Source organism: Stenella coeruleoalba (assembly GCF_951394435.1).
Source record: "Stenella coeruleoalba genome assembly, chromosome: 2".
NCBI classification, from domain to species: Eukaryota; Metazoa; Chordata; class Mammalia; order Artiodactyla; family Delphinidae; genus Stenella; species Stenella coeruleoalba.
This window is the reverse complement of record NC_137147.1, coordinates 149295333-149318741: the sequence shown is the minus strand read 5'-3', so window position 1 is coordinate 149318741 and position 23409 is coordinate 149295333. Positions and strand designations below refer to the sequence as shown.

The window sequence follows — 23409 nt, the reverse complement described above, 5'->3', positions numbered from 1 at the left end:
AATCCCGAGAGCTGGCTCAGGTCACGGGTGCCTCTGACATAAACCCACTGGAATCTGATACTGTTATTTCCGATCAACGTGCTCAGGGTTTAGCATTCTTTCAATCCAGCTGTGATAACTGTTGCCTTCGGCTCCCCTTCTGGTTTTAATTCGGCTGGAAAGTTTTTGTTTGGTCTACTTAGTATAGTTGAAGGGTAAACAGCAACGTAAAGCGCTAAGCTTACATAAAGAAATGTTTTCTCAGATTTACTTCCCTGGTCCAAAGGAGGAAGCTGGCTAAGCCAGAGGCCATTTCTCTCTCTCTCTCTCTTTTTTTTTTTTTTTTTTTTTTTGTCCCCAATGTGGGCTCAGGGTGAGAAGAGTCTGATGTGGAAATGTGGAATATTCACGAGTCACGGGGCCATTCCTGGAGATCACAGTATTGGGGAACTCGATGGAAACACGTGTGGTTTATGGTGAAACCCACCCTTGGGGGTATTGTCCGTAACACCACGTGGTATTCCTTGTGTACGGCTCTGCGTGGTGTTTTTTAAAAATTTGTTCATTTCACACTTAATTTATTTTTTAAGTTTTTATTGTATATTGGAGTATAGTTGATTAACAGTGTTGTGTTAGTTTCAGGTGTACAGCTGGTGTATTTATTTTAGAATTCAGGGTCTGGCTCTCCTTTTTTGAAGACCTGAAGGAAGCCTATCATGTTTGCCAAAAAGACGAGGAAAATTGACTGTCCGGTGACAGTAACCGTTAAGTTTTATGGTCTCACATTTGTTCCTTCCTGTTCTTCACTCTGATTTATTTTACACTTGCATTTTAATAGCCATCTTTGGAGGGGATGTGGTGGGGTATAAATAATTACTGTTTTGCTTTGTTTTTCCTTTGGAGACTCGCATTTGCCTGGGGCGCTCCTGGGAGGTCTTGAACCTGCAGGGACCTCCGGGATGCTGTTTCCTGAGTGCCCCTCTGTACGGGGAGGCTCATTTCCTGGCAGGATCCACAATTTCCAGCCAGTAGCCCCGAGGGAGCAACACCTTGGCCGATGGCCGCTTCTTTAAGTTTGTCCTGAACCCCAGCCTGGGCCCAGTGCCGTGGACCCCTTGGCGATCTTTAAATCCCTCCACAGCGCTTCTCTGCCTCATGCCACTGGAGGTGCTTCTTCCTTTTAGGTTCCGAAGGCCCCCCCAGAACTCCTACTTCTCGGTTTTGCCCTTCACTGAGGGACCTGGGAGGTTGGCAGAGGAGGGAACGGCCGCCAGTCCTGAACCTCCCACCTGGGAGGTGGGGGTGGTAACGTCTGCCTCAGAGAGTCCTGGGAGAATTAACAGGCTCAGACGTGGACACTCGTAGTCACTCCGCACCTGTCGCCAGGGGCTCTTGGTTCTCTCTGTTTCCCTCCTCCTTCCTCAGGCCTGGAGCACAGCTGTGGAAGTCACTGCCTGCCTCCTCACGCAGTTGCTGAACAGCTGCCAGAGCCCCTGGACTCTGCCCCCACGGCCTTTTATTGCCTTCTGGTGGATTTTGGCCTCACCGCCCCCCCCCCCCCCAAGCAGCAACTAAACTTCTCTCTTTCTCTCTTCCTCTCTCTTGACAAGCCTCCAGGTCTTCCTTATCCCTTAACTTTTGGGGAAATAATCTCCCTTCCCTTCTCTTTCCCTTCCTGCTGCCTCCTGGGTCTCCGAGCTACAGGAGCCTTCCCCCGACCCCCCCCCCCCCCCCCCCCCCCCCGCCGAGCCCTGGCGTACCGTCCCTCTCCTGGGCTCTCTCCCACTCCCGTGTTGCCCCCAGCGTGGGCCTGCATCCCTCCCTGAACAGTCTCCTGTCACACTCCCGTCCCGCTACAGCCCATCACCTGTAACTGTTTCCTCCTCAGTGATTCTCCCCCTCGGTCTGCTAACAGCTGCGGGCATCTGTCTTGCAAACCCCTTACTTGAGCTCTCCTCAGCCCTCGGCTCAGAGCTGTCATCTGTCACGCTGCGGTTCTAGAGAAGAGGGGCTTCCCTGTCTCTCCCTTCTCTGCTGAGCCTCCCAGAGCCATCTTCCTGGCCAACCTAGACGCATCTTCCTCGTCCTCGCCCTTCTGGGCCTTTGCAGCAGGTCAGTGTCCTGCTTTTCTCCATACCTCCCCTAACGAAGTGGAGCGGGGCGGCCTTCCCAGGGCACGGTTCTCCTCATTCTTCATGCACTTCTCCTCGGTGAGCTCATTTGTCCTGTGGCTTCAGCTGGCATCACCCAGTCTCCACACCTGTATCTGCAAACTCCCCAGGACTCTAGGGGTACCTAGGGATGTTAATAGTACCCACCTCATCAGGTGGTGGTGAGGATGAAATGAGATAACGCTATAAAAATGCTGCAGACTTACTTTTGTTCAGCGCAATGCAGACGTTCGCTGTGGTTACAATATTATAACGGGCCCTGTGTGACTGCTCCCTGTCTGCCTCGCCACCTGAGCTCTTAACCCGTCCCCTTGCCTCCCTGCGTGTCCACCTCAGTGCTCTTGATTCTTCCAGCGCTCCCTTCCTCTTTCTTAGCTCCTGCCTTTTCTCATTAGTGGTCCCTGGCTAGGAGAGCTGCACTTCCTCTCCCGCCCCGTCCCCACCCTGCCTGACTCTGACCTCCCTCTCAGCTCTCAGATCTCAGCTCAGCGTCTCTTGCTCTGGAGAATTTCCTCGACCCTCCCAGTCTGGGCTGTGACCACTGCCGTGCACCCCGTGCCAGCATGCTGTCCTTCCCCATTGCAGTGACACTGACCACAGGGACAGGGCTTGTTCATTTGTCCCCCATGAGCCTAGAATGAGGTCAGGTACTGTCACGCTGTCCAGCCTAGGGCTGTGATAATACAGTCTGAACGAATGCATGGGCCCACCCCATCATTCCAAGACCACCCCTCCCCCGGCGCTCAAACATACGTGTTCACAAACACACACTCGCTGTCACCCTGACCGAGTGGGTCTTTTCTGGGGACGCCCCTAAAGGTCTGGAGACATGGAATGGCTACTGTAGCTGAAAGATGGAGACCGGGGCCTTAGAAGGAGGGCTGCACAGCGCCGCACGGCAGGCGGGAGGCACCGAATGTGCTTTCACTGCGTTGTGGGCCAGCTCCAAGGGCCTACAGGCCGCCTTGTTCAGCTTCCTTGTTTAGAAACGAGGAGTCCACATCCCAGAGGTGAGGCGACCAAGGTCACATGCAGGTGGATGCAGAGCCAGGAAGAGAAGCTGGGCCATCGCTCCCTGTGTAATTGCTTCCCGTCGCGGTGAAAGTCTAGCCGTGTCCTCAGTGAGGTCCTGGCCTCTGCCCAGCGGGCGTGAACAGAACAGTTTCCCCCAAGAGGCACATCGTGGTCCCGTGGCCCAGCCGTGCTGACGACCTCTGTAGGGGTGTTGGCTGATTCACAGCCGTGCTCGGAGTGGGGCTGTGAGGCTGCATTCATTACCCGTGGACCTGGTGCTCCTAGAGCAGTTAGAGGAATTGTCCAGGGCCCTCTTTGCAGCATGTGATTCTCGAGGGCCCGGGGCCAGGCGGGGGCTTGGAGCCGAGGGAGGAGTTCTGTGTGCTCCGCCTGCTGACCTGTGCACGGCTGGCATGTTTTCCCCTGCTGCGTACAAGGATGCCCTAAGGAGACCAGCTGCCTCCCGGATCTTGGTTTTTACGTGACAGCTGTATGTAGACCCTAAGTCTGTTCGAAGCCTTTTCACTGAGTTAGTCTAGAGAGCCAGAGCAGGTGAGGTAGTGGGCCATGAGTAGGCACGGCCTCTGTTCTGATCCTTCTTCCTCCCGAGATGTGGATAACTGCCCCGGACCTCAGTGTACTCTGCTGTAAACTTCGGAACCTCTGTGACTTAGAAGCCTGCCAGTCAGAAATGCAAAAACGTGAACTTTTTTTTGGGCCACACAGGTTCACCCTCCTCTGTGGGCAGGGTGTCGGCTTCCTCCTGTGGTACCGAGCTCTCCACGTCCCAGTCCTGCCCATCGCCAGCCTCGTTCCTTACCACTCCCTGTCACCCACTCTGGGCCAGCCGCACCACGCTGCTTGTCATTCTGTGCATACGCTGTGGTCGGGACAGTGGGAGACGCAAGCCTAGCCTGTCGTGGTGGTGGCGTCTCCTCTCATTATTCCTCAGGTCTTGCACTCCAGGTGGATGGCAGGGAAGGCGGGGTGAGCTTGTTTTACTCACGAGGGTGCTTGTACAGGACTTGGATTTGTGAAAATCAAAATCAAGGCTGGTCAGGGTGAGACTGTTACACGTGCTCCCCAGGCATCCAGGGACTCCAGTGTGCACACCTCTTACCTCTGTAAGATCAGCTGGGGTCTTACCTTGGGATCTTACCTTGGGATCTTGGCGAGGTAAGATCGCCAAGGGGTCTTACCTCTGTCGGCCTTAAGAAGGAACAGGCAGTTTTATTTTCCTGGCTCACCTTCTTGGTTCTCTGGGCTTCTTCAGGTTGCCCTCTGCTGGACGGTCCTGGGAACAGGGTCTGGGGCCTCTGCCTCTGAAGCGCATTTCACTGTTGCTGCGGCCCCCTGGGGATGGGGAATGGAGACACCGATAGGCAGACGACAGGGTTTCTTTCCGGATGCCGCTCAGCTAGGCTCATTTCCTATGAATATAGAAGAAACCTCGGTGAGGCTTAGCCTTTGGCAGGACACCTGGAGTGTTCTTGCTGACTTCTGTTTTTGGCATAAGAAGGGAGAAATCTAGCAGCATCTGAGCTATGCTGACTGCAGAAGGCTTTGCTGAAGCTCGAACTTGTAATGCAGCAGCCAGCAGCTCCGGGGAATACTAGCTTCCCCTGTTACTTCTTGTGTAGATCCCTGGCAAGCTGGGTGACTGACTCATCCCAGTTTGCCTGGGACTCCCTCAGTTTTAGCGTTCAGAGTCCCATGGCCTGAGCACATCCTCAGTCCCGGGCAGGCTGGGATGGTTGGTCATGATCCAAGTTGATTAACTTCTCCAAGCCCTGCTGTCCTCAGCAGAGATGATATTACCTGCGTCATAGGCTTGTTGTGGGGATGTCGAAGGATAGCACAGGCGGAGTGCTGAGCAGGCGTAGCGGTTCCCTACGGCTGCTGTCACAAAGTATCGGTACCAGAAACTAGGTGGCCTAGAACAACAAAAATCTGTTGTCTCAAGCTCTGGAGGCCAAAAGCCTGAAAGCAAAGTGTCAGCAGGGTCATGCTCCCTCCAGACCTGTAGGAGAATCCTTCCTCGCTTCTTCCTAGCTTCTGGTAGTTTGCCGGCAACCTTTGGTGCTCCTTCACTTGTAGATGCCTCACTCCAGTCCTCCGTCTTCACGTGGCATTCTCCCTGTGTCTCTGTCTTGCCTCTGTGCATGTCTGTCTCTGCATTCAAACTTCCCCTTTTTATAAGGACACCCGTCATACTGGATTCGAGCCCGCCCTAATGACCTCAGTTTAACTTGATTACCTCTGTGAAGATCCTTTTTCCAGATAAGGTCACATCTGAGGTTCTAGGGGTTAGGACTTTAATATATCTTTTTGGAGGGGACAGGATTCAACCCATAACGGCAGGGTTAACTTTGACTGTTATTGGTATTTGTATCATTATTGTTGCAATCATTGAGAACTCAAGAATATCTAAGGGACAGCTCCAGTATTCAAGAGGAGAAGGCAGGAGGCCCCCGTCATAAAGAGGAGCTGACTTGGTTGTTGGAATTCATACCTGCGAACCATTTCAGCACAAAGGCTATAGGAACACCCCCTCTAACCTCTGGGCTTTTGCACTGTGTGGTGTAGATGGAGCAGATGCGGAACGAGCTACTTCAGGAGCGAGCCGTGAAGCAAGACTTAGAGTGTGACAAGATTTCCCTGGAGAGACAGGTGAGGGCAGCTGGCCCCATGAACCGCCCCCCCCCACCCCCACCCCGCCGTGGCTTTGGACTAGAGCCCCTTGGTTGAGCCTTCTTTGCACAGCACCCCCAAGAACTCTGCAGAGTAACTCACCTGAGAGGTACAGGTGTTTCTAAGGCCTTTTCCAGAGAGGTTATTCCCACAATATTAAGTGTGCTTGTGAGTTTAGCAGCTGGGGAGAGGTAGAATTGCAAGTGTTGTTTCTAGATCCTAAAGAGGGCTAAATTCGAATGAAAGGAGAATAATAAAGAACCAGTGTCCTCAGATGCAGGAGTTGCTAACAAACCTTACTTGAATCGCTATTTATTTTACGTGCCATTCATGTTAGTTCTTCACTGAATATGATGTATGACATTGCTGAAGGAGCCTATTTCTCCTGTCCCGCCCCAGTAGGTTTATTTATTTTGGCTGTGCCGCACAGCACGTGGGATCTTAGTTCCCCGACCAGGGCTCAAACCCACACCCCCTGCAATGGAAGCGTAGAGTCTTAACCACTGGGCCTCCAGGGAAGTCCCCCGCCCCAATAGGTTTATAAAAGGCCAAGGTCAACCTCATTTGTCTGACATCCAGTAGTCTTAGGACATGCAAAGATTTCACTTAGGCTTGTAAGCAATGTGATAGAATCTCTTCTTTTGGCTTGCCAGGACATGAGTGCAAAGCTTTTCCCTGGATACATCGCCAGGTCTCCTGGGGCCACACATCCTAAGGTGGAAAGCAGGCTTACCCCAGTCACCGACCAAACACTGCCCTGCCCTGTGTTCTGCTCTGCTCTGCACAGAGGGTGCGGCAGACACAGCCCCTCACGGCCTCCCTGTCTGATTCCAGAACAAGGACTTAAAGAGCCGGATTATCCACCTGGAAGGTTCCTACAGGTCCAGCAAAGAGGGGCTGGTGGTGCAGCTGGAGGCCAGGATCGCAGAGCTGGAGGACCGCCTGGAGAGCGAGGAGAGGTGAGCTGGGCCCAGCCGTGGTGCAGAGGCCCTGGTGGGCAGTGGGCATCACATTACAAAGTGCTTTCACACTTGTATCTCTTCCTATCCTCGAAAGCCTGTGAGGAAGGCAGAGCAAGTACAGCCTTGCTGGAAAATTGTTCCCATTGTATAGATGAGAAAACTGAGACCCACCAAAGTAAATGACTTGAGGAAGGTAGCCTGGCAGAATATTGATGTAGCAGGACTAAAACTTGGGACTCCCCACTGCTCAGTTCTTAGATGCTCCTTTCCCCATGCCTTAAATAGGACAGGCTGCCTCGTAAGCTACTGAGTTTGAGCTGGAATAGAGGTAAGGCGGCTGTCTCTGCTCTGGGGGGCCAGGTATATTCAAGCAGAGACTGAGTGGCCATCTGTCAGAGATGGGCACGTGGGTGGAAGGGACACAGGATCAGATGACTACATGTGATTCTCTACAGCTTGTTCTCAGACCGCAGCCTGAGGGCCAGTACCGGGTTAAGCTTGACCAGCCTCAGTTCTTTTCTTTTCTTTTCTTTTTTTTAATTTTTATTTTTGGCTGCATTGGGTCTCTGCTGCTGCGTGCGGGCTTTCTCTAATTGCGGCGAACGGGGGCCGCTCATCGCGGTGGCCTCTCTTATTGCGGAGCAGGGGATCTAGGCACACGGGCTTCAGCAGTTGTGGCACGCAGGTTCAGTAGTTGTGGCTTGCGGGCTCTAGAGTGAGGGCTCAGTAGTTGTGGCTCATGGGCTCTAGAGCATGGGCTCAGTAGTTGTGGCTCACGGCTCCAGAGCACGGGCTCAGTAGTTGTGGCTCGTGGGCTCAGTAGTTGTGGTGCACGGGCTTAGCTGCTCCGTGGCATGTGGGATCCTCCCGGACCAGGGCTCGAACCCGCGTCGCCTGCCTTGGCAGGCGGATTCTTAACCACTGTGCCACCAGGGAGGTCCCCAGCTTCAGTTCTTACTCATGGCCCCTCACCTTCCTGGAAGCAGTGTGGGTGGGTGTGCATAGAGCACTTTACGTTATCCATTTTCAGTAAGACTTTTGGGACTGGGCCTTTTTGCTCCAGGGCAGCCTGGAGTAAACTCCAAATATTCACAGCCTGGCAGTCTGTGACCCACTGCCTTACCAAGTAAAGGCCAGGACTGGGAGTACTCAGGGCAGGTCTGGCTCCGGCTCAGCCTCTCGCTGGCTCCGCAGCCTTGGGCAAAGTCCCTCCCCCTCTGAGAGCCCCTGTTTCCTCATCTGTCCAACGAGCAGCGCTGTCCCGCTGTACACTTGTGAGTCTCTCTGACCCTGCGTCCACCAGACAGCCCTGGGCTGGCCTCCCAGGCGGCTGGGATGAGACTGTCCTCTGTTCTGCTTCCCCCACTCTTCCAGGGACCGGGCCAGCCTCCAGGTCAGCAACCGCCGGCTGGAGCGGAAGGTGAAAGAGCTAGTGATGCAGGTAGACGATGAGCACCTGTCGCTGACTGATCAGAAGGACCAGGTGCGGGACGCTCTGCGAGCACTTTTGAGATTTAATGTCTCGGGCTGGGGAAGCGAGAAGGAGGGGAGGCCTCGGCGGGCAGGCAAGGGGTGAAGTTGAGTGGACTGAGTCCGCCCTTTCCACTCCACCCCTTACGTCATGGAAGGGGGCCTTTAGAGCCCACGTTAGTAGGGGATTTCAGCAAACTTCAGACCCTGAACTTGGCTTTTAAAAAGTAGAATTTTCGGTCTTAGAGCCTCATCTCCACTTTCCCGTGAGGCTGGTTGCCCCCTTTGCCGTACCTTGGTTGCTGGGAGAGAAGGGGGCCGGACCACCGACCTCTCTGTGCTGGGCTGGGCGACCCGCCGGCTCACGGCCTGCCTTCCCCCTGCAGCTGAGCTTGCGCTTGAAAGCAATGAAGCGACAGGTGGAGGAGGCTGAGGAGGAAATAGACAGACTGGAAAGTTCTAAGAAGAAGCTGCAGAGGGAGCTGGAGGAACAGATGGACGTGAATGAGCATCTGCAGGGGCAGCTAAATTCCATGAAGAAGGACTTAAGGTGGGCAAGTGCGGCGACCCCCCCCCCCCCCCGGGGCCGTGATGGCCCTGACGTTGGAGGGGAGCCTGATGCTTTCAGAGCGCTCCCACTCCTTTGTCTCAAGCTGATCCCTTGTTGTCACCTTTGGGGTCATCCCACCCTAGGGGTGAGAGCGGCTGTATCCACTCCGGTTGCCCCACGTGATCAGTAGGGTGTCACATGTGTCATCCTCATACCATTGCCCTGGTGTCGGCCGGGCAGGTATCGTCCCTGTCGTCCTGAGGCTCAGAGCAGGTCAGACTAGCTCACACCACCGTGTAGGGAGCAGCTCCTGGACCAGCCCTTAGGGACTCCTGGGTTAGGGAGAAATGAGGTAAAGTTGTGGCTTGTGTTCTCAGGAGGACGAGGATGTCCCAAACCTGGTCTCCGGAGAGAGCTGCTGTCTCGAGCTCCCCTGCCACGGCCCCAAGGATGGGAGATTAGGTGCGGGGTTGCTTTCCCTGCCTCAGGGTCACTCCCTGGGGTATTGGAGTGAGGGGGTGAGTTTAAGTTCACACCCATTCGTGGAGCTGGGCCTTTCTTGGAGGCCGACTGTGACCTGGGGCTTTTTGCTGGCTGCCCAGGTAGTTCTCTTATAAATGCCCAGAAGACTGGAGCCTGGTGAGAATCCTGTACACAGGGCGTGTCTGTCGAGAACCCGGCCCCAGGCTGGCATTAGGGGGCACCAGAAATCTCAAGAATCAAGATGCAATATTAAAATAAAAATTAATGCAAACAACCCCTGGTGAACAAGATGATAAAATTTTAAGTTAAGATGGGATTTATGCAGCACCCTGCTGAGCCATGTTGGGGCTTGAGGCAGGAGGAAAGATCAGTGCTGTTGACCTTGCCCCAGCCCTGCCCAGCCCACCCTGTCAGCAGCAGCCTCCCGTGCTCTCAGGTGGGCAGTTTGCTCCCTGTTGCTGTAGGAACTGGCGGGTGCAGACGAGTTAAGTTCCTGTGCTTATATGCCACTCGCTGGGGTGCAGAGACAGGCGTCTAGAGCCCCTTGGCCTCCAGATCGGAGGTGAGCCCCGGTCAGGGCCAGGAAACACGCCACCTGTTGTTCTGCAGACTTAAGAAGCTGCCAAGCAAAGTGCTGGATGACGTGGACGGCGACGACGACGATGACGACCTCAGCACAGATGGGGGGAGCCTCTATGAGGCGCCGCTGAGCTACACCTTCGCCAAGGACGGCACCGCCGCCAGCCAGATCTGAGCCCACTTCCAGGGGCCTGCAGCCGCCCGCGGCGGGAGGAGAGGAAGGGAGCGCCATCACCTCCTCTTCGCGGACCAGATAATTCCTCCCTGTGACGTCATGTCCTCCTAGGATCTCTGTGGCAGCACAGCTCTGGTAGCTTAGACAGCAGCTACTGCAGGGTATGCGTTGAGACGCCTGCAGCCGCTTGGCAGGATGGAGCCCCCGTTCTGCACAGCTGTCTGCAGCACCATCTGCATGGCTGCCCTCCACCCCCCCCATCAAGAAAAAGGGTCCAAATGCTAGTTCCTAGTTAGTAGCCATTGTGAAGGGGAGGGGAGGATGTGGAGGCTGTACATATTTTAAATCAGACCTTCTCACAGACTGCTGCTGTCCCATTTTGGAATGTTGCAGAGGCTTCGTGGGGTGGCTTGTTTTGTAAAGTTCACACATCTCTATTGAGTATTATTTTTAAAAATACAAAGCGACTAGATTTTTAAGTATAACTGAGCCAGAGGCAAGAGGGAGAAAGTAAAGACCACTCTGGGCATCAGAGTTGGAAAAAGGAATTGTGGTGGTGAGAAGGGAGAGTTAAGCCTAAGAAGAGAAGTGCAGGTGGTCTTGGTAAAGAACTTGTTGACGGAGGGAGGGAAAGTCAGAGGTCACTTGTATCCGTGGTCCTTGGTTGCTTATTTTATCTAGAATTTTGTTAAAATTTTTGAACCATGCTGAGACCAATACCAGTCACCAGCTGCCATTTCTTTTGCACAGGTGGAGTGGGCAGACATGTACGTATGGTTTTTGACAAATGATGTTGGTTTCGGGGGCCGGGGGTGGAGCCCTCCTGTCGTGTCTTTTCGGTCCTTTCCTCCCGCCTCCAAACTACACTCTCTCCGTCCCTGGACGGGGTGGTTGCCAGGTGGGGACCGCGAGGGTTTGGGAGCAAGGTTCGTGGACTTAGGCTTGAGGAAGAGGCAGGTGATGTGTGCAGTAAGGTCACGGGGACGGGAAGAAGGGAGAGGAGATAAGCAGGCATGTGTGAGCGTGGGTGGGAAGGAGGAAGTGGAAGAGGAAGAAGTTCTTGAAAGCTGGGGGGATGTGTAGGCAAGAGGCAGATTGAACAGGATCTCAGGTTTATGTCAGGAAAGGGAGGAAGGAAGCAGCAGTCAGACAGAGGCATTTCTGTGCAAACTGGAAGAATCCTGACTTCTGGGACAGAGGGACAGCGGCTGGCACCAGGCAGGAGGTAACTGGGGCTGGGTGAGGTCTGGGCAAGGCCACGTTGCTGGGATGGAATTTCAGGGAGGCACTGGGAGGATGCTGGGTATCCCGGCACTTCCTCTTCGCCTTCCTGGTGTCCCCTCCACTGTGATGGTCCCTAGGCACGCACAGAGGCCAGGTCCAATCGCAGCTGGTCAGGGCCGTGGCCAGGGAGGGAACCCTTCGAGTTGTGTGCATGTGAGTGAGTGTTCAGCTGCCTCGCAGTGTCCCCACACATCCTGGTAGGTAAGAGGCCTGTGACCCCAGCGCTCCATGACAGTTGCCGCAGGGAGCAGGGAATCTCAGTGCCCTACCTGCCCCAGGTCACAGAGCGCACCCAGCAGGATTCAGAGCGATCAGCCCCATCTGTGGGTAGGTGTCGTCGCTCCCCGCCACCGTGGGTGAAGCCCCCAGAGCAGAAGAGCCGACCCCTCTTCTGCCTCTGCTGGGTGGAGTGCTTCTTGCCTCTGCTTACCTATCTGGAGTATGGAGAGATTCCTCCTTTTAGCCGTTCATTCATTTAGCATATATTTATTGGACATCCATGATATCCCAGTCTTTGGCACTGGGGACACAGCAGTAAATAAAGTAGATCAAAATCCCTCCCTTCCTGGAGCACTGTCGGGGAGAGGGGGTGATAGACAACACACACCAATGAACACGGAGGCTGAACCCCTTCAGACCCAGCCCCGGAGCCCCTCTGTCCTCTTGGGGAGGCAGCAAGCCTGTGATTGGTCGGCTGGCTCACTGGAACCCACAGGGGTTCTTCGACTCTCATATGCTGTTGAGTTCCCCGCTGCTTCCACCGCCATTAGGTATTTGCCAAGAAGCCTGCCCAGCAACGCGTCCGCCCGCTCATCACTACAGATCAGAGATGGGAAAAGTTGGGGGCCCAAGAACTTTGGGAGCGAGCCAGCACCTGTCTTGGTTTGTGAGAAAGTTTCTGCCTCTCGTTCTGGCCAGTTCCTTCTGGTAGCCATGAGGCAGGCTGCGAGAAACAAACTGCCTGTGAAAAGAGAACAGAGCTCACCATTCAGAAGATCTGCATCTTTACCCTAAAATTGGGACGTTAAAAATGTCAACAAATGCACCCTCCTGCGCCGTAATGGGGCTGGCAGTGAACTGGATGCATGCGGTGCACCAGGATGGGAGGAACACGAGCCTGGGAGCTGAGAGGAGAGATGTTTTCAAGTCCCAGCTCATCTTACCGTGGTGACCTTGACAGGGGTGACCTTGAGAGGCCTGCATTCAGAGGGGCAGATGACGCGGAATGATTGAGGACCAGGGCTCAAGGTCCTTGCCAGCTCTGACACGCTGTCATTCTTTGATTTTATTATGTACACATATATATTTTTTTCTGTTTGTCGCTTTAAGAACTAACCCTACTCGAGAGTATTTTCTTTAGCTAGTTTAAAAAGAAAAAAAAGTATTTAATAAACAAGTATGTGGCCAAATGCAGTGCTGAAGAGACAATCATCATATAGCTTTATCATTTTTTTTCCTGCCTCTGAGTGTCATCCGACAATGCCGATTAGTCTTATTTTGTTGGGTTTCTGCTTTCGGGTATGGTTTGATTGCCTAGGTTCGTCGCGGGGAAGAGACATTCTTAGGCAGCTACCTCCATGTAAGTGAACTCCTGGAGAAAGCAAGTTTGCCTTTCAATAAACGGTATCACCCAGCAGGAATCTTGACTCCCGTTATTTCGACTCCCTTGTTTTCTCCAGAGCTTGGCTCCGTGTCTGCCAAGAAACAGCCCAGGTGAATGGCTGGAAGCTACCCAAGGTAGGGGAACTTGGGGCGTTCCAGGCTGGGATCCGTGTCTGAAATAGAAGGGTGGGGAGGGGGTGAGTGGGGCGCACTGAGAGGATTAATGCCCCTGCATGGTTGTGATGTTCTGAGAAATCCAGACTGCCCCTTTCCAGAAAATGGCCAAAGGGGAAGTGTGTTGATAACTGAGAATAAACAGGCACCCCCTGGTTCTCCTTGTTCCAAAACTGAAATGGGTTCTCTGGCAATCACAGTTAGCACATAATCTCACTTGATCTGCAGCAGGCTGACAGCAGGTACCCTGGTCCATTTTACGTGAAACAGGAGTCACTTCCATGTGGAAGGGACCTACGCTGTTCATGGTCTTCAGTGCCATTCTCTGCCCTGTCTTCTGGAGGCCGATCCCTAAAGGCCCTGGGTTCCCCCCATGACCGATGACGACTCTGGTCGGGGTCAGCTTGTGGGAGCAGGTGGAGGTCAGCATTTTTCTGTTGTCACCCCTCTTTTGTGCAGCGTTTCCAGCGGTGATGCAGCCGGACAGGACTGCACAGGATGCGCAGGACTTGGGCGACCGTACCTCCTCCTTGTGTCTCTGGTTCTAAAGGTGGTCAGGGCGGCCTGCTGCTGTTCCTCTGCGCCCCTCGGCAACCCTGGTGGGTTCCCCCGACACTGCCGCCCTCCAGGGCATTTATTTCTTCATTAAGCCCTTTTGGCTGCCGCAGGTGGCTGCTGCTTCCTGCCCGTAGCTCTGACCACTGCCCCCTCAACGCCCCCAGTGATGTAAACATCTGGCCCATCCAGCTATCCTGCAGCCCTTGACTCCCTTTATTCTGACTAAACAGAGCATCTCAAATGTAGATGAGATTTTCTAATTTTAATAAGTCCTCAAAGTCTTTGCATAAATTGTTTGCTTTTTTTTTTTTAAAAGAAAGGTCCGGATTTTTGGGGTGTAATTTTATCATTTGTAAGTAAAAGACACCCTTTTGGTCCTAGTTGCTTTTGAAACTGTATTTAAGCCTCTTTGGCCCCTGGGCCAGGGTCTTTGTGGTGAGCATAAGAGATCCTGAGAGGTTACCTGTCCCCTGCACCTGTGGGAGGGAAAGTGACTCAGGAGCTCAGAGCCAAAGGGAAAAAGTCCTTCCAGGCCCGCAGCTAGCTCCTTCCCCCACATTCTCGACACTCTTCCTTCTTTGAACTTGTGGATGGTTTCAGCGATCCTGTCTTTGTAGGAAGATAGTCATCAGTCAGAAAGTTCTCTGTTCTAAACTTTCAAATGACAGGAGAAAATGACTCGACAGCAAGTTCCTATCGGCAGCTGAACAGCCTCAAATCCAGCAATTCCGGGCTTTGTGGAGGGATCAGCAGGACTTGGTCCTGCTCTCAGACCTGCACTGAAAGTCATCGTGGATGTTCACGTGTATGACCTGAGACCCAGCCTGTCTCCATCTGCAGAGCAAGATATGAGTGTTTGCCCCGTGCCGGGTTTGGTGAAGCTGGAAAGGGTGCGGTGCCCTTCCAAGAGACATTCAACAGTGACACCTATTCTGTGGCGGGAGCTCTGCAAGTTTCCTACCGTGAGGAATCTCACTTGGTCTCACAACAGTTGTCAACAACGCCCCGGGGATGGGGCACGTGATTCCAGAGATCTTCTGGGTAAACAAAATTAAACAGTTTTACAAGAAAGGCAGAAATGTTGGCAGGTAAGGAATCTGAGGCTTGGGGAGGCTGGGCATTTTCCCGTAGGTCACACGTGGAGTAAGTAGCCAGCCCAAGAGCCTAACCTGCCAGCACGGGCCAGGTGCTGTTGCAGATACAAGGTTTAAGGCCCTGTCTAGGACCTTTATAAGCTTACAGTGTGATTACAAAAGTGATTATCAAGCTAAATTAGATACAAATATTAAGTCCTTCGTATATTTGTGGCACACCAAATTTCTCTGCCCTTGGGCTTTGCTAACCCTCTGTCTATAGCCAGTGCCACTGGTTTCCCCTGGTTTTCCACGTACAATTCAATAGCTAAGTGTGTTGAGCACTTACTGCTGTATATTGGGCATTGTTGTAAACCCTCACTTGTATCTACTCACTTGATTCCTCTGACCACCCCCTGAGCAGGTGCTCGTGACAGAGGCAGAGGGAGTTACTAACCTTCCCCAGGGCACATGGCAGCCCATGGAAGAGCCAGGACTGGAGTCTGGGTCTGCGTCTGGAGTTCACACTCGGAGCTGAGGAGCTCTGCTGCCTCCCGCCACACGCACTGCCCCGGAGGACGACGGTCTTCCATTCGATCCTGTGTCAGGGCCTCCCAAGTCCTCCTGGTTCTTCGTCCTTCAGCTCTCCCCTTCGTTTGTGAGTGTCTGTGCAACCCAACAGCCTGCTGCTTGCCTCCACTCTGAGTGCTTTAATCAAAGGCACAGAGAAATCAAAGTTAACTTCTGAAGCCACAGACTTGAACTGCAAGGAGGTGCTGAGAGTTGCCAAGGTTTAGAAGGTATTGGGAATGGTCATACTGTGCTAGCTGAGACTGTGAGGGAATGGAAGCTGAATAACCAGAGGAAGCAGGGCAATAAAGAGAAGGGAAACTGAAAAGAGAAGCAGAGACACTGATAGAAAGAGTGGTTGAGTTTTAGAGCTTTCTTGTTTTCTGACAACTCTCAGTTGATCCATGAGTATCCTTTGAAATGTTTCCTTGAGTTAACTTGAGTAGATCTCTAGTCTTCTCAAGCATATAAGTATTTTGGGGGCCATATTATGAATTACTTTCGATGCTAGGGCAACACGTTTTTAACTCTCTAGGCCAGGGGTACCTAGTAACTATTTCTGAGATGGAGAATGGTGTCATTAGAAGTGTGTTAAATGAAGATTAATCTAGAAGGAGTACGTAGGAGAGATGGAGAACCGTTTGCTACTGTGATCTTTGGATCTCTCGTTTTGCCATTGATGCCGCCTTGGTGCTGTGCTAACCTGACTTATCTGGGCCTGATCTCGTGGGGTGATCTTCGGGCCACCCCACCATCTCCCTGTGTGGAAGGTGGACTTGGGCAACATCAGCAAGTCCCTGGGTTTGGGTGAGTCTCAGGGAACATTTACCTTCTCAACCTCCAGGAGACTTTGGGATGAGAACCTTCTTCTAGAGTGGTATGTAACCATAATAATCTTCTTGTGCAATGCACCTTTCATATTAGTCTTACACTCAAAACTGCACTTGCACCCTGAAATCAGTAAGTTGTCCTCACTGGGACACCATTGACTGTGGTCACTAATAAAAGCCCTCACCCCAGAGTAGCTCGTTCAAGAGTAGGGGGTGGTCGGGCTGCAGTCTGGAGACCCTGGACAGCGGTGGGCTGCCTTGTGGAGGTGGCACGTGTTTCTGCTAAGCTGGGTGGGCCTGGGCTCTAGAGCCCTGCCAGTGGGCAGGGTCCGACCTTTGTGCAGGGAGGGAGAAGTTCTGCGGGGCAGAGCCAGCTTCAGGCCTGAGAGCTGTGTGCAGGTCATCTTGAAGGAAGGGGACCCCTCTGCCCAGCCAAGGCCCAGGAGTGGAAGGACTCAGCTGTGAAAGCTGGCTCCCCGCCTCCTTAACTTGGGGCGTCAGGGTGGGGTTATGTATGCCGGATGGGCAAATCATGCCTGGTCCATCTCTGGGATTGGCCGCCTTGCCTTTCACCAGGTGCCAGTCGTTCCCGGCCTGTCACTGGGAGTGAGTATGGCGTTCTTTGGAGACGGGCACGGTGCTCCCTACAGAGCTAGACAAGGAAACAGGATCTGAAAAAGATGGGTGACAGGGTCCCTCCGGGGCTCCTGGCACCTCCAGAAGGAGACAGTCCGTGTCCCTGTCCACTCTCTCTGGGCAGATGTATCCTGGCGTTTAGATAATGAAGAACTAGAACTAGATAACAAACTAGAACTAGAACTAGATAACGAAGAACTGGAACAGAACAGGCCTCCCCTCGACTTGCCTGCCGGCTTCTCCTGTGACCCAGGTATTGTTCCTGATTCACACATGGCTTCCTAAACCAGCTTCATTTTCTGAAACAATTCACTCTACTACCACCTCCCCTTCATGGAAATTAAAAACAAAATTTTTTTTTGGTCTGTGTCATTGCTGCTGGATTCTAAAATCCTTCCAGTCTAGGCCCCATGGAAAGGTTAGGTGTGCCCAGTATAACCAGGTTAGTCCACCCCTGTGATGGGCAGAGGCGTGCAGGCAGGAAGCATCGAGCTCTCCCTCCTGGTCATCACATGGTCAGCACATCAGAGGACTGCCACTGTATGTCCAGAGCTGCTTCCCAGATGTTAAGAGGCCAGGTGTGGAGTTAGTCCCTGTGACTTTGCTACCAACCTCAGCAACAAAGATATTTGGGGAGCATCAAATATGGGGAGGCCAGAAATAGGCAAGATGATGCAGCATGGCACTGGGTCTTAGAATTTCCATTTGAAGACTTCTGGTTCATTTTGTTGAGAAATTTGTGTTCCCACCACCAAGAATTAATAGTGGTTCATATTTGGTCATATCTGCTTCACATTTTTAAATAAGAGAAAGAAAAGTTTCCCCCTTTGTCTCTCCTTCCCTGCCTCATTCCCTTTTCTCCTTCCCAAAGGCAACCACTGTTCAGAGGATCCGCCAGTTTGTTGCATTAGCATCTGGGATAAACGAATGACTGGAGGTGAGACTATAAGAGAATTGTTTTAAATGCTCTACGGGAAGTCAGGACCTTGATAGCTGCACTGGGGAGGGATGAGACCCCACAAGGGGGACATAATTGCCTAATGGTTTGAAGACTAAGCTGTTTCTAAAGGTGAACCCAGATAGAGGCAGAGCCTTGTCTTGGCTGGGTTGGGATGTCCAGGCTTGGGTGCCCTGAGCTTACCTTCCCTCCATGGTGGAGAAGAGACCTTATGCTGCCACAGAGATATTCTTTCCCCTTTCTTACCCAGCATACTGCTGCCTTTTGTCCCTCAAATATGCTGAACAAATATCGAATAGTATTGATCTGAGGGAACACCTAGTTCTTTGCCTGTTTGGGAAGGGGCATTTTGAGTTGCCTGTGGTGCTCGCATATCTAATTCCAGGCTCAAAAAGACCAGAGTCTGACTGGCTTCCTCCCTTGGAGAACAAAGAGCACAGCATCCTCTGTCATCTCTGGGAACACCCAGCTCTGGCCTGGAATTGCCGTTGTCCCTTGGCTGCTGCCTTTATGGGCCCTTGTGCTTGCAACCTGGTTGGTCACATGGGTGAGGAGGGATGCTATGCACCTCATTCAGGGCCAGCTGGGTGCTAGTGGCCATGTTTGTTTAGCCATGTTCTATTTGGACCCTTGATGATCAAAATGTGAACATCATCTGGTAAACTTTCCTTTTTTTTTTTTTTCTTCTTTTTGGATTTTATTTTAAAAGAGTTCAGTGACATGGATCTTATTTCATGAGATGCAGTAAGGTACAAGTCATGGAAATTTTAAAGTTTGGGTAAACTTTCCTTTTACCTTCAACATTCCAGGAGCTGGAATCCTTACACACCAGGAGTAGCTCTTTGAACGTTTGTCAATAGAGGCGTGCCTTGTGGTGTTTGTTCTTCCTTACGTATACATTTCCTAGCCAGAAGTTTCTAAAAATAGGATCATACCTCAGTTTGCCAAGAGGCCTCACCCATGCTCCTGCTTGGCAGGTAGAGGGATTGAAAGATGTCCCTTCTTTCTTTACATATTTATTTTTCCATATAAAATAGAGTAACCGTATTAACAAAAAATTGGAAAATAACCCCGCCAGCCTAATGCAGCCATCCTGAGCATTTTAGCACATTTCCTTCCAGTCTTTTTCCAATGCATTTTTTTTATACTTTAAAAAAAATTTTATTCTATTTATTTTTGGCTGCATTGGGTCTTCATTGCTACGTGCGGGCTTTCTCTAGTTGCGGTGAGCAGGGGCTACTCTTCATTGCGATGCGTGGGCTTCTCATTGCAGTGGCTTCTCTTGTTGTGGAGCACGGGCTCTAGGCACGCAGGCTTCAGTAGTTGTGGCACGTGGGCTCAGTAGTTGTGGTTCAAGGGCTCTAGAGCACAGGCTCAGTAGTTGTGGCGCACGGGCTTAGTTGCTCCGTGGCATGTGAGATCTTCCCAGACCAGGGCCCGAACCCGTGTCCCCTGCATTAGCAGGAGGATTCTTAACCACGGCGCCAACAGGGAAGCCCCCTATGCATTTTTTGTTTTGAACATTAGGGTACGTGTATCTTCTTTTTTTAAAAATATATGTATATTTATTTATTTGGTTGCACCAGCTCTTAGTTGCAGCAGGCAGCCTCCTTAGTTGCGGCACGTGTGCTCCTTAGTCGCAGCCAGTGGGCTCCTTAGTTGCGGCAGGTGGGCTCCTTAGTTGTGGCATGTGCACTCTTAGTTGTGGCATGTGCACTCTTAGTTGCGGCATGTGGGATCTACTTCCCTGACCAGGGATCGAACCTGGGCTCCCTGCATTGGGAGCACGAAGTTTTACCCACTAGACCACCAGGGAAGTCCCTCCTATGATTTGTTTAAGCATAACTATACCCACAGTATTGATGTGAGTTTATATATGCTTTGCTGTCACTTAACATTAGAATAAGCATTTTTTCTGATAATAGATAACCTTTATCTCTTTAAAAGTGCTGCATAACGACGAATTGCATGAATCGCATCAGTTAATTACCATCCCTATATTATTGAATGTCTAGGTTTCTAAATTTTGCCTTCCTACAGTGAATATTTTCCGTCTGTAGTTTTTTCCGTATTCAAATTATTTGCTTTGGCTAGATAACCAGAACTGGAATTACTGGGGTATCAAGTGAAAAAGAAATCTTTATGTCTCTATAAATGTTGCCAAAGTGCTTTTCAGAAGGGTTTACCAATTTGCATAGACCAACAATATACAGATGTGGCCGTCCCTCCGGGTCCCCCACCCCTCACTTTTGCTAATTAACCTCTCTAAGTAATAGAATAACTTCTTTCATCAGGTTAGTCTCCTTTTCTATTGTCAATGGGTTTATTTTATAAGATGTCCTTCTGTGACTTGTCTATTCTTATCCTTTTAGTTGTTATCTATTAATTGTTTTTTAAGTGGCAGATGATAAAAATGAAAACAGTATAATAGAGTAAAACCGTGAAAAATAAGTAAAAAATAAGTAAAACAGTAAAAAATAAGTCCTCCATCCTTAACCCCAATCTCTCCACTCTCTACCCAGAGGCAAACACTCCTTCTTGTTTATTTTATTTCTTTCAAGTCAGCTTTTCAATGTTTCATCCAGAATTTATGTGTGTCCCACTGGACACATTCACAGAAAATTAAATGAAAGCAACTTGAGGGTATTTATAAAAGGCGATGAGGAGAGTGTGAGCCCTGGGAACACCCCTGCCCCAGGCTGACTCTTTCCCCCCAGTAAAGGAGACCTGCCTCTGGACTGCTCACCCAAGGGTTACATCCAGGATGTGGGACTCATGGGTCAGTGAGGTGATCCTGAAAGAAGGCTGCCCACCAAGTTGGGGGTTTTTTCAGTGACTCTAGTGTCAGATACATGAGGGAGCTTCAACGTAAGAGGCCAAGGTCTGTCTGAAGAGGCCTAGGCTTTCCAGAGGGAGCCAGGCACCCGAATCCCTATGCCTGCACACTCGTAGGACTTTACACGCTCAAGCCCCAGGCCGCGGCTGTGTCAGCCCCAGACTACTGCGTGGACTGTCCTTTCCCATTTGCCCACTGAGGCCTCACTATCTCTTCTTCTCTATTTTGGCGATCATCCTCTGCCTCTTACACATTTTTCTCTGAGGATCCTGATTCCTTACTCTCTGACTGCCCCCCGGCTTTCAGGTCCTCTTCCAAGGGCACTCTCTGCCCCAGCTCGTGTCAGGCCCACTGGGTGTCTCTCCTCTAGCAGGTCCACATGGTCAAAACCGTAAATGTAGGAACTTATTGGGGAGGGCAGCGAGGATGGGGACCATTGGGCAAGTGGCCCAGGAGGAGAGAAATGACAGGGTCAACACCATCTTCCTAAGGTGGCAACAGGAGATTTGAACCAAAGGCTCAGGGTCTGCTGGAGGCTGCGTTCCCAATCAGGTATTAGTGGTGGCTGCTGCAGTGTAGTTTTCTCAGGGCTCCTGGGTTCTCAGGTGGGCTTCTTAAGGGGCTAAGAGGCTGATGGGATGGAAGGCTTCACGGGGCTACCTGCTGTGAGTCCCAGCATGACCACCGTGGTGGCCAGCAGGGGGCCTTGGTGGCAACTTCTGGCTGTGGTGTGGTAGATTAGTGGGTGCTGGGTATCCAGGGCCCCGCCCACCAGTGGTGGAGTCCCAAAGAGGACTTTGGACAACAGCAATGTTTTGTCTTCCCAGCCTCGCCCAGGTCACCTGGTCAACTGGGGCTCCACAGTTACCTTTATGTCACAATGTTTGCATCGTACTGATTTGAATTCCAGCATTTCTTGTGAGCTACTGTTTTGTGACGGGCCAGAGTTTTTCACTTGCACCTTTCAAAGAGCGTTTGCCGGGCTTCCCTGGTGGCGCAGTGCTTGAGAGTCCGCCTGCCGATGCAGGGTACACGGGTTCGTGCCCCGGTCCGGGAAGATCCCACATGCCGCGGAGCGGCTGGGCCTGTGAGCCATGGCCGCTGAGCCTGCGCGTCCAGAGCTTGTGCTCCACAACGGGAGAGGCCACAACAGTGAGAGGCCCGTGTACTGCAAAAAAAAAAAAAAAAAAAAGCATTTGCCGTACACCTACTGTGCACTGGTCAACGTTAAGATAAGTAGGGCTCAGTCCCTGGACTTAAAGGAATAAAAAATGTCCACTAAGAACTAAAAAGCAGTAAGGTCTAAAGCACTAAAAAAGAGGTATAGATGAAGTGCGTTGGTGGTTCATGATGGGACAGGTCCTTACTGGCCGGGCTAATTAAGGAAGGCTTCATGGAGGAAATGGCATCTGAGAGGGCGTTAAAAATGGGTGCAATATTTTAGGGCATTTTTAAATAAGATTTTAATCTTACAGATGGACGTGTCTTTAGTGGAAAGAACAAAGTGAACACTTGGATGCAGGCAAGATTCAGAGAATCAGTCAGTTCATTAGAATCTAGGATAAATGAAGTGGAGGAGTGATTGGAGGTGAGGCTGGAAAAGAGGTCTGGGACCATATTTTTGGAGGACTTCTAATGCCACTCCCAGAAATAGGAAAGCAGTGGATGTTTATAATCAGATTTTGGACAGAGAACAGAGGAGTTGGGTTTTATGCCTCCTTGTCCTTTCTGAGGAGGAGATGAATAATTTTTTTAAAGTGGCTGGTGAACCTTGTTCTTATAGAAGTTATGACACTTGATCATTAATAAGGAAAATTAGCTACTCCCATTGGAAAAAAATCTCTTTATTATCCGTTGCATGCGTCTCAGGGTGCAAATCACTACTTAGTCTAAGCCAGTGCTTCTCAAACTTAAAGTGTGCATCAGAATCAACTGGAGGGGGGGCTTGTTAAAACACAGACTGCTGCCCTCACTCCCAGAATTTCCGGGACAGCCAAGAATTTGTTGCTGATGCTGCCGGTCCGGGGACCACACTGAGACCCTCCCGATTAAACTTCCTACCTGACCTTTCTCAATAGATCCACTGGGTGGCAGCAGAGAGCACCACAGTCCGCCCACTGGCCAAAGCTGGAGTCCTCAGGCCGGGGCTGCTCGGGGCTGCTTCCCTGAGCCATCGATGCAGGCCTTAGCTACTGAATAGCCACACAAAACAGCCACGACACCCAGCTGTCCAACACGCAAGGACGCCTTGTAGAAGGGAGTGCTTGGTGCCTTGGATCCCGTTCCTTCTCCAGGGTGTCCCCACCCCAAACACTCTCCTCCAGGCCCTCAGATCTCTCTTCAGCTTGTCCCTCCCTGAGAAGTGGAGTGTATGTGATAACGTTCAAAGTTGCTTCCACAAAGCTTCTGAGGATGAGGTGACCTAGAGCTTGGAAAGGGAACCGTGGGGTCCAGAATGGAGGGGTTAGGCTGTGGCCGCGGGGTCCACCTGATGTCCTCAAATCAGGGACGCACGGCCCACTGTGTTGGCAGAGAACAGCCCTGACCCTGACACAAGGCTGGAGGTAGCCAGGTGCCGTCCTGAGTGAGACGCGTTCCGCCGCGCCTCCGGGTGTCTAATAAGTGTGCAGGTTTTTCGGTTGATCTGTGAATCACTGAGAAAGAATCCACCCTGTTCTGGTCAGAGGTGGCAAATGGAGTGAACTGTAATCAACAAAGGGCAAAGGGTCAATTATGCCTTCTGCTAATGGCTCCTTAGTTTCCCTCTGAAGGTTTTCCTCTGGTTCTTTATAGTCTAGTCTGCTTACGATATTT

The 23409-nt window shown here is 51.6% G+C and overlaps 1 protein-coding gene across 3 annotated transcripts in view; it reads left to right on the top strand.

The window, feature by feature from the left end:
• The window catches only part of CGNL1 (cingulin like 1), a 154467-nt gene extending 141320 nt beyond the window's left edge, over positions 1-13147 (top strand). For 2 of the 3 annotated variants that reach the window (XM_079912038.1, XM_079912037.1), the window contains 5 exons: positions 5751-5834; positions 6690-6814; positions 8192-8300; positions 8674-8837; positions 9930-13147. In XM_079912038.1, coding sequence (XP_079768164.1) covers positions 5751-5834; positions 6690-6814; positions 8192-8300; positions 8674-8837; positions 9930-10074 — 627 coding nt within the window. In that variant the 3' untranslated portion in view covers positions 10075-13147. Of the gene's footprint in view, positions 1-5750; positions 5835-6689; positions 6815-8191; positions 8301-8673; positions 8838-9929 lie in introns of those variants that run through there. The other variant, XM_079912039.1, reaches the window with a different exon arrangement.
• The last annotated feature ends 10262 nt before the right edge of the window (positions 13148-23409 follow it).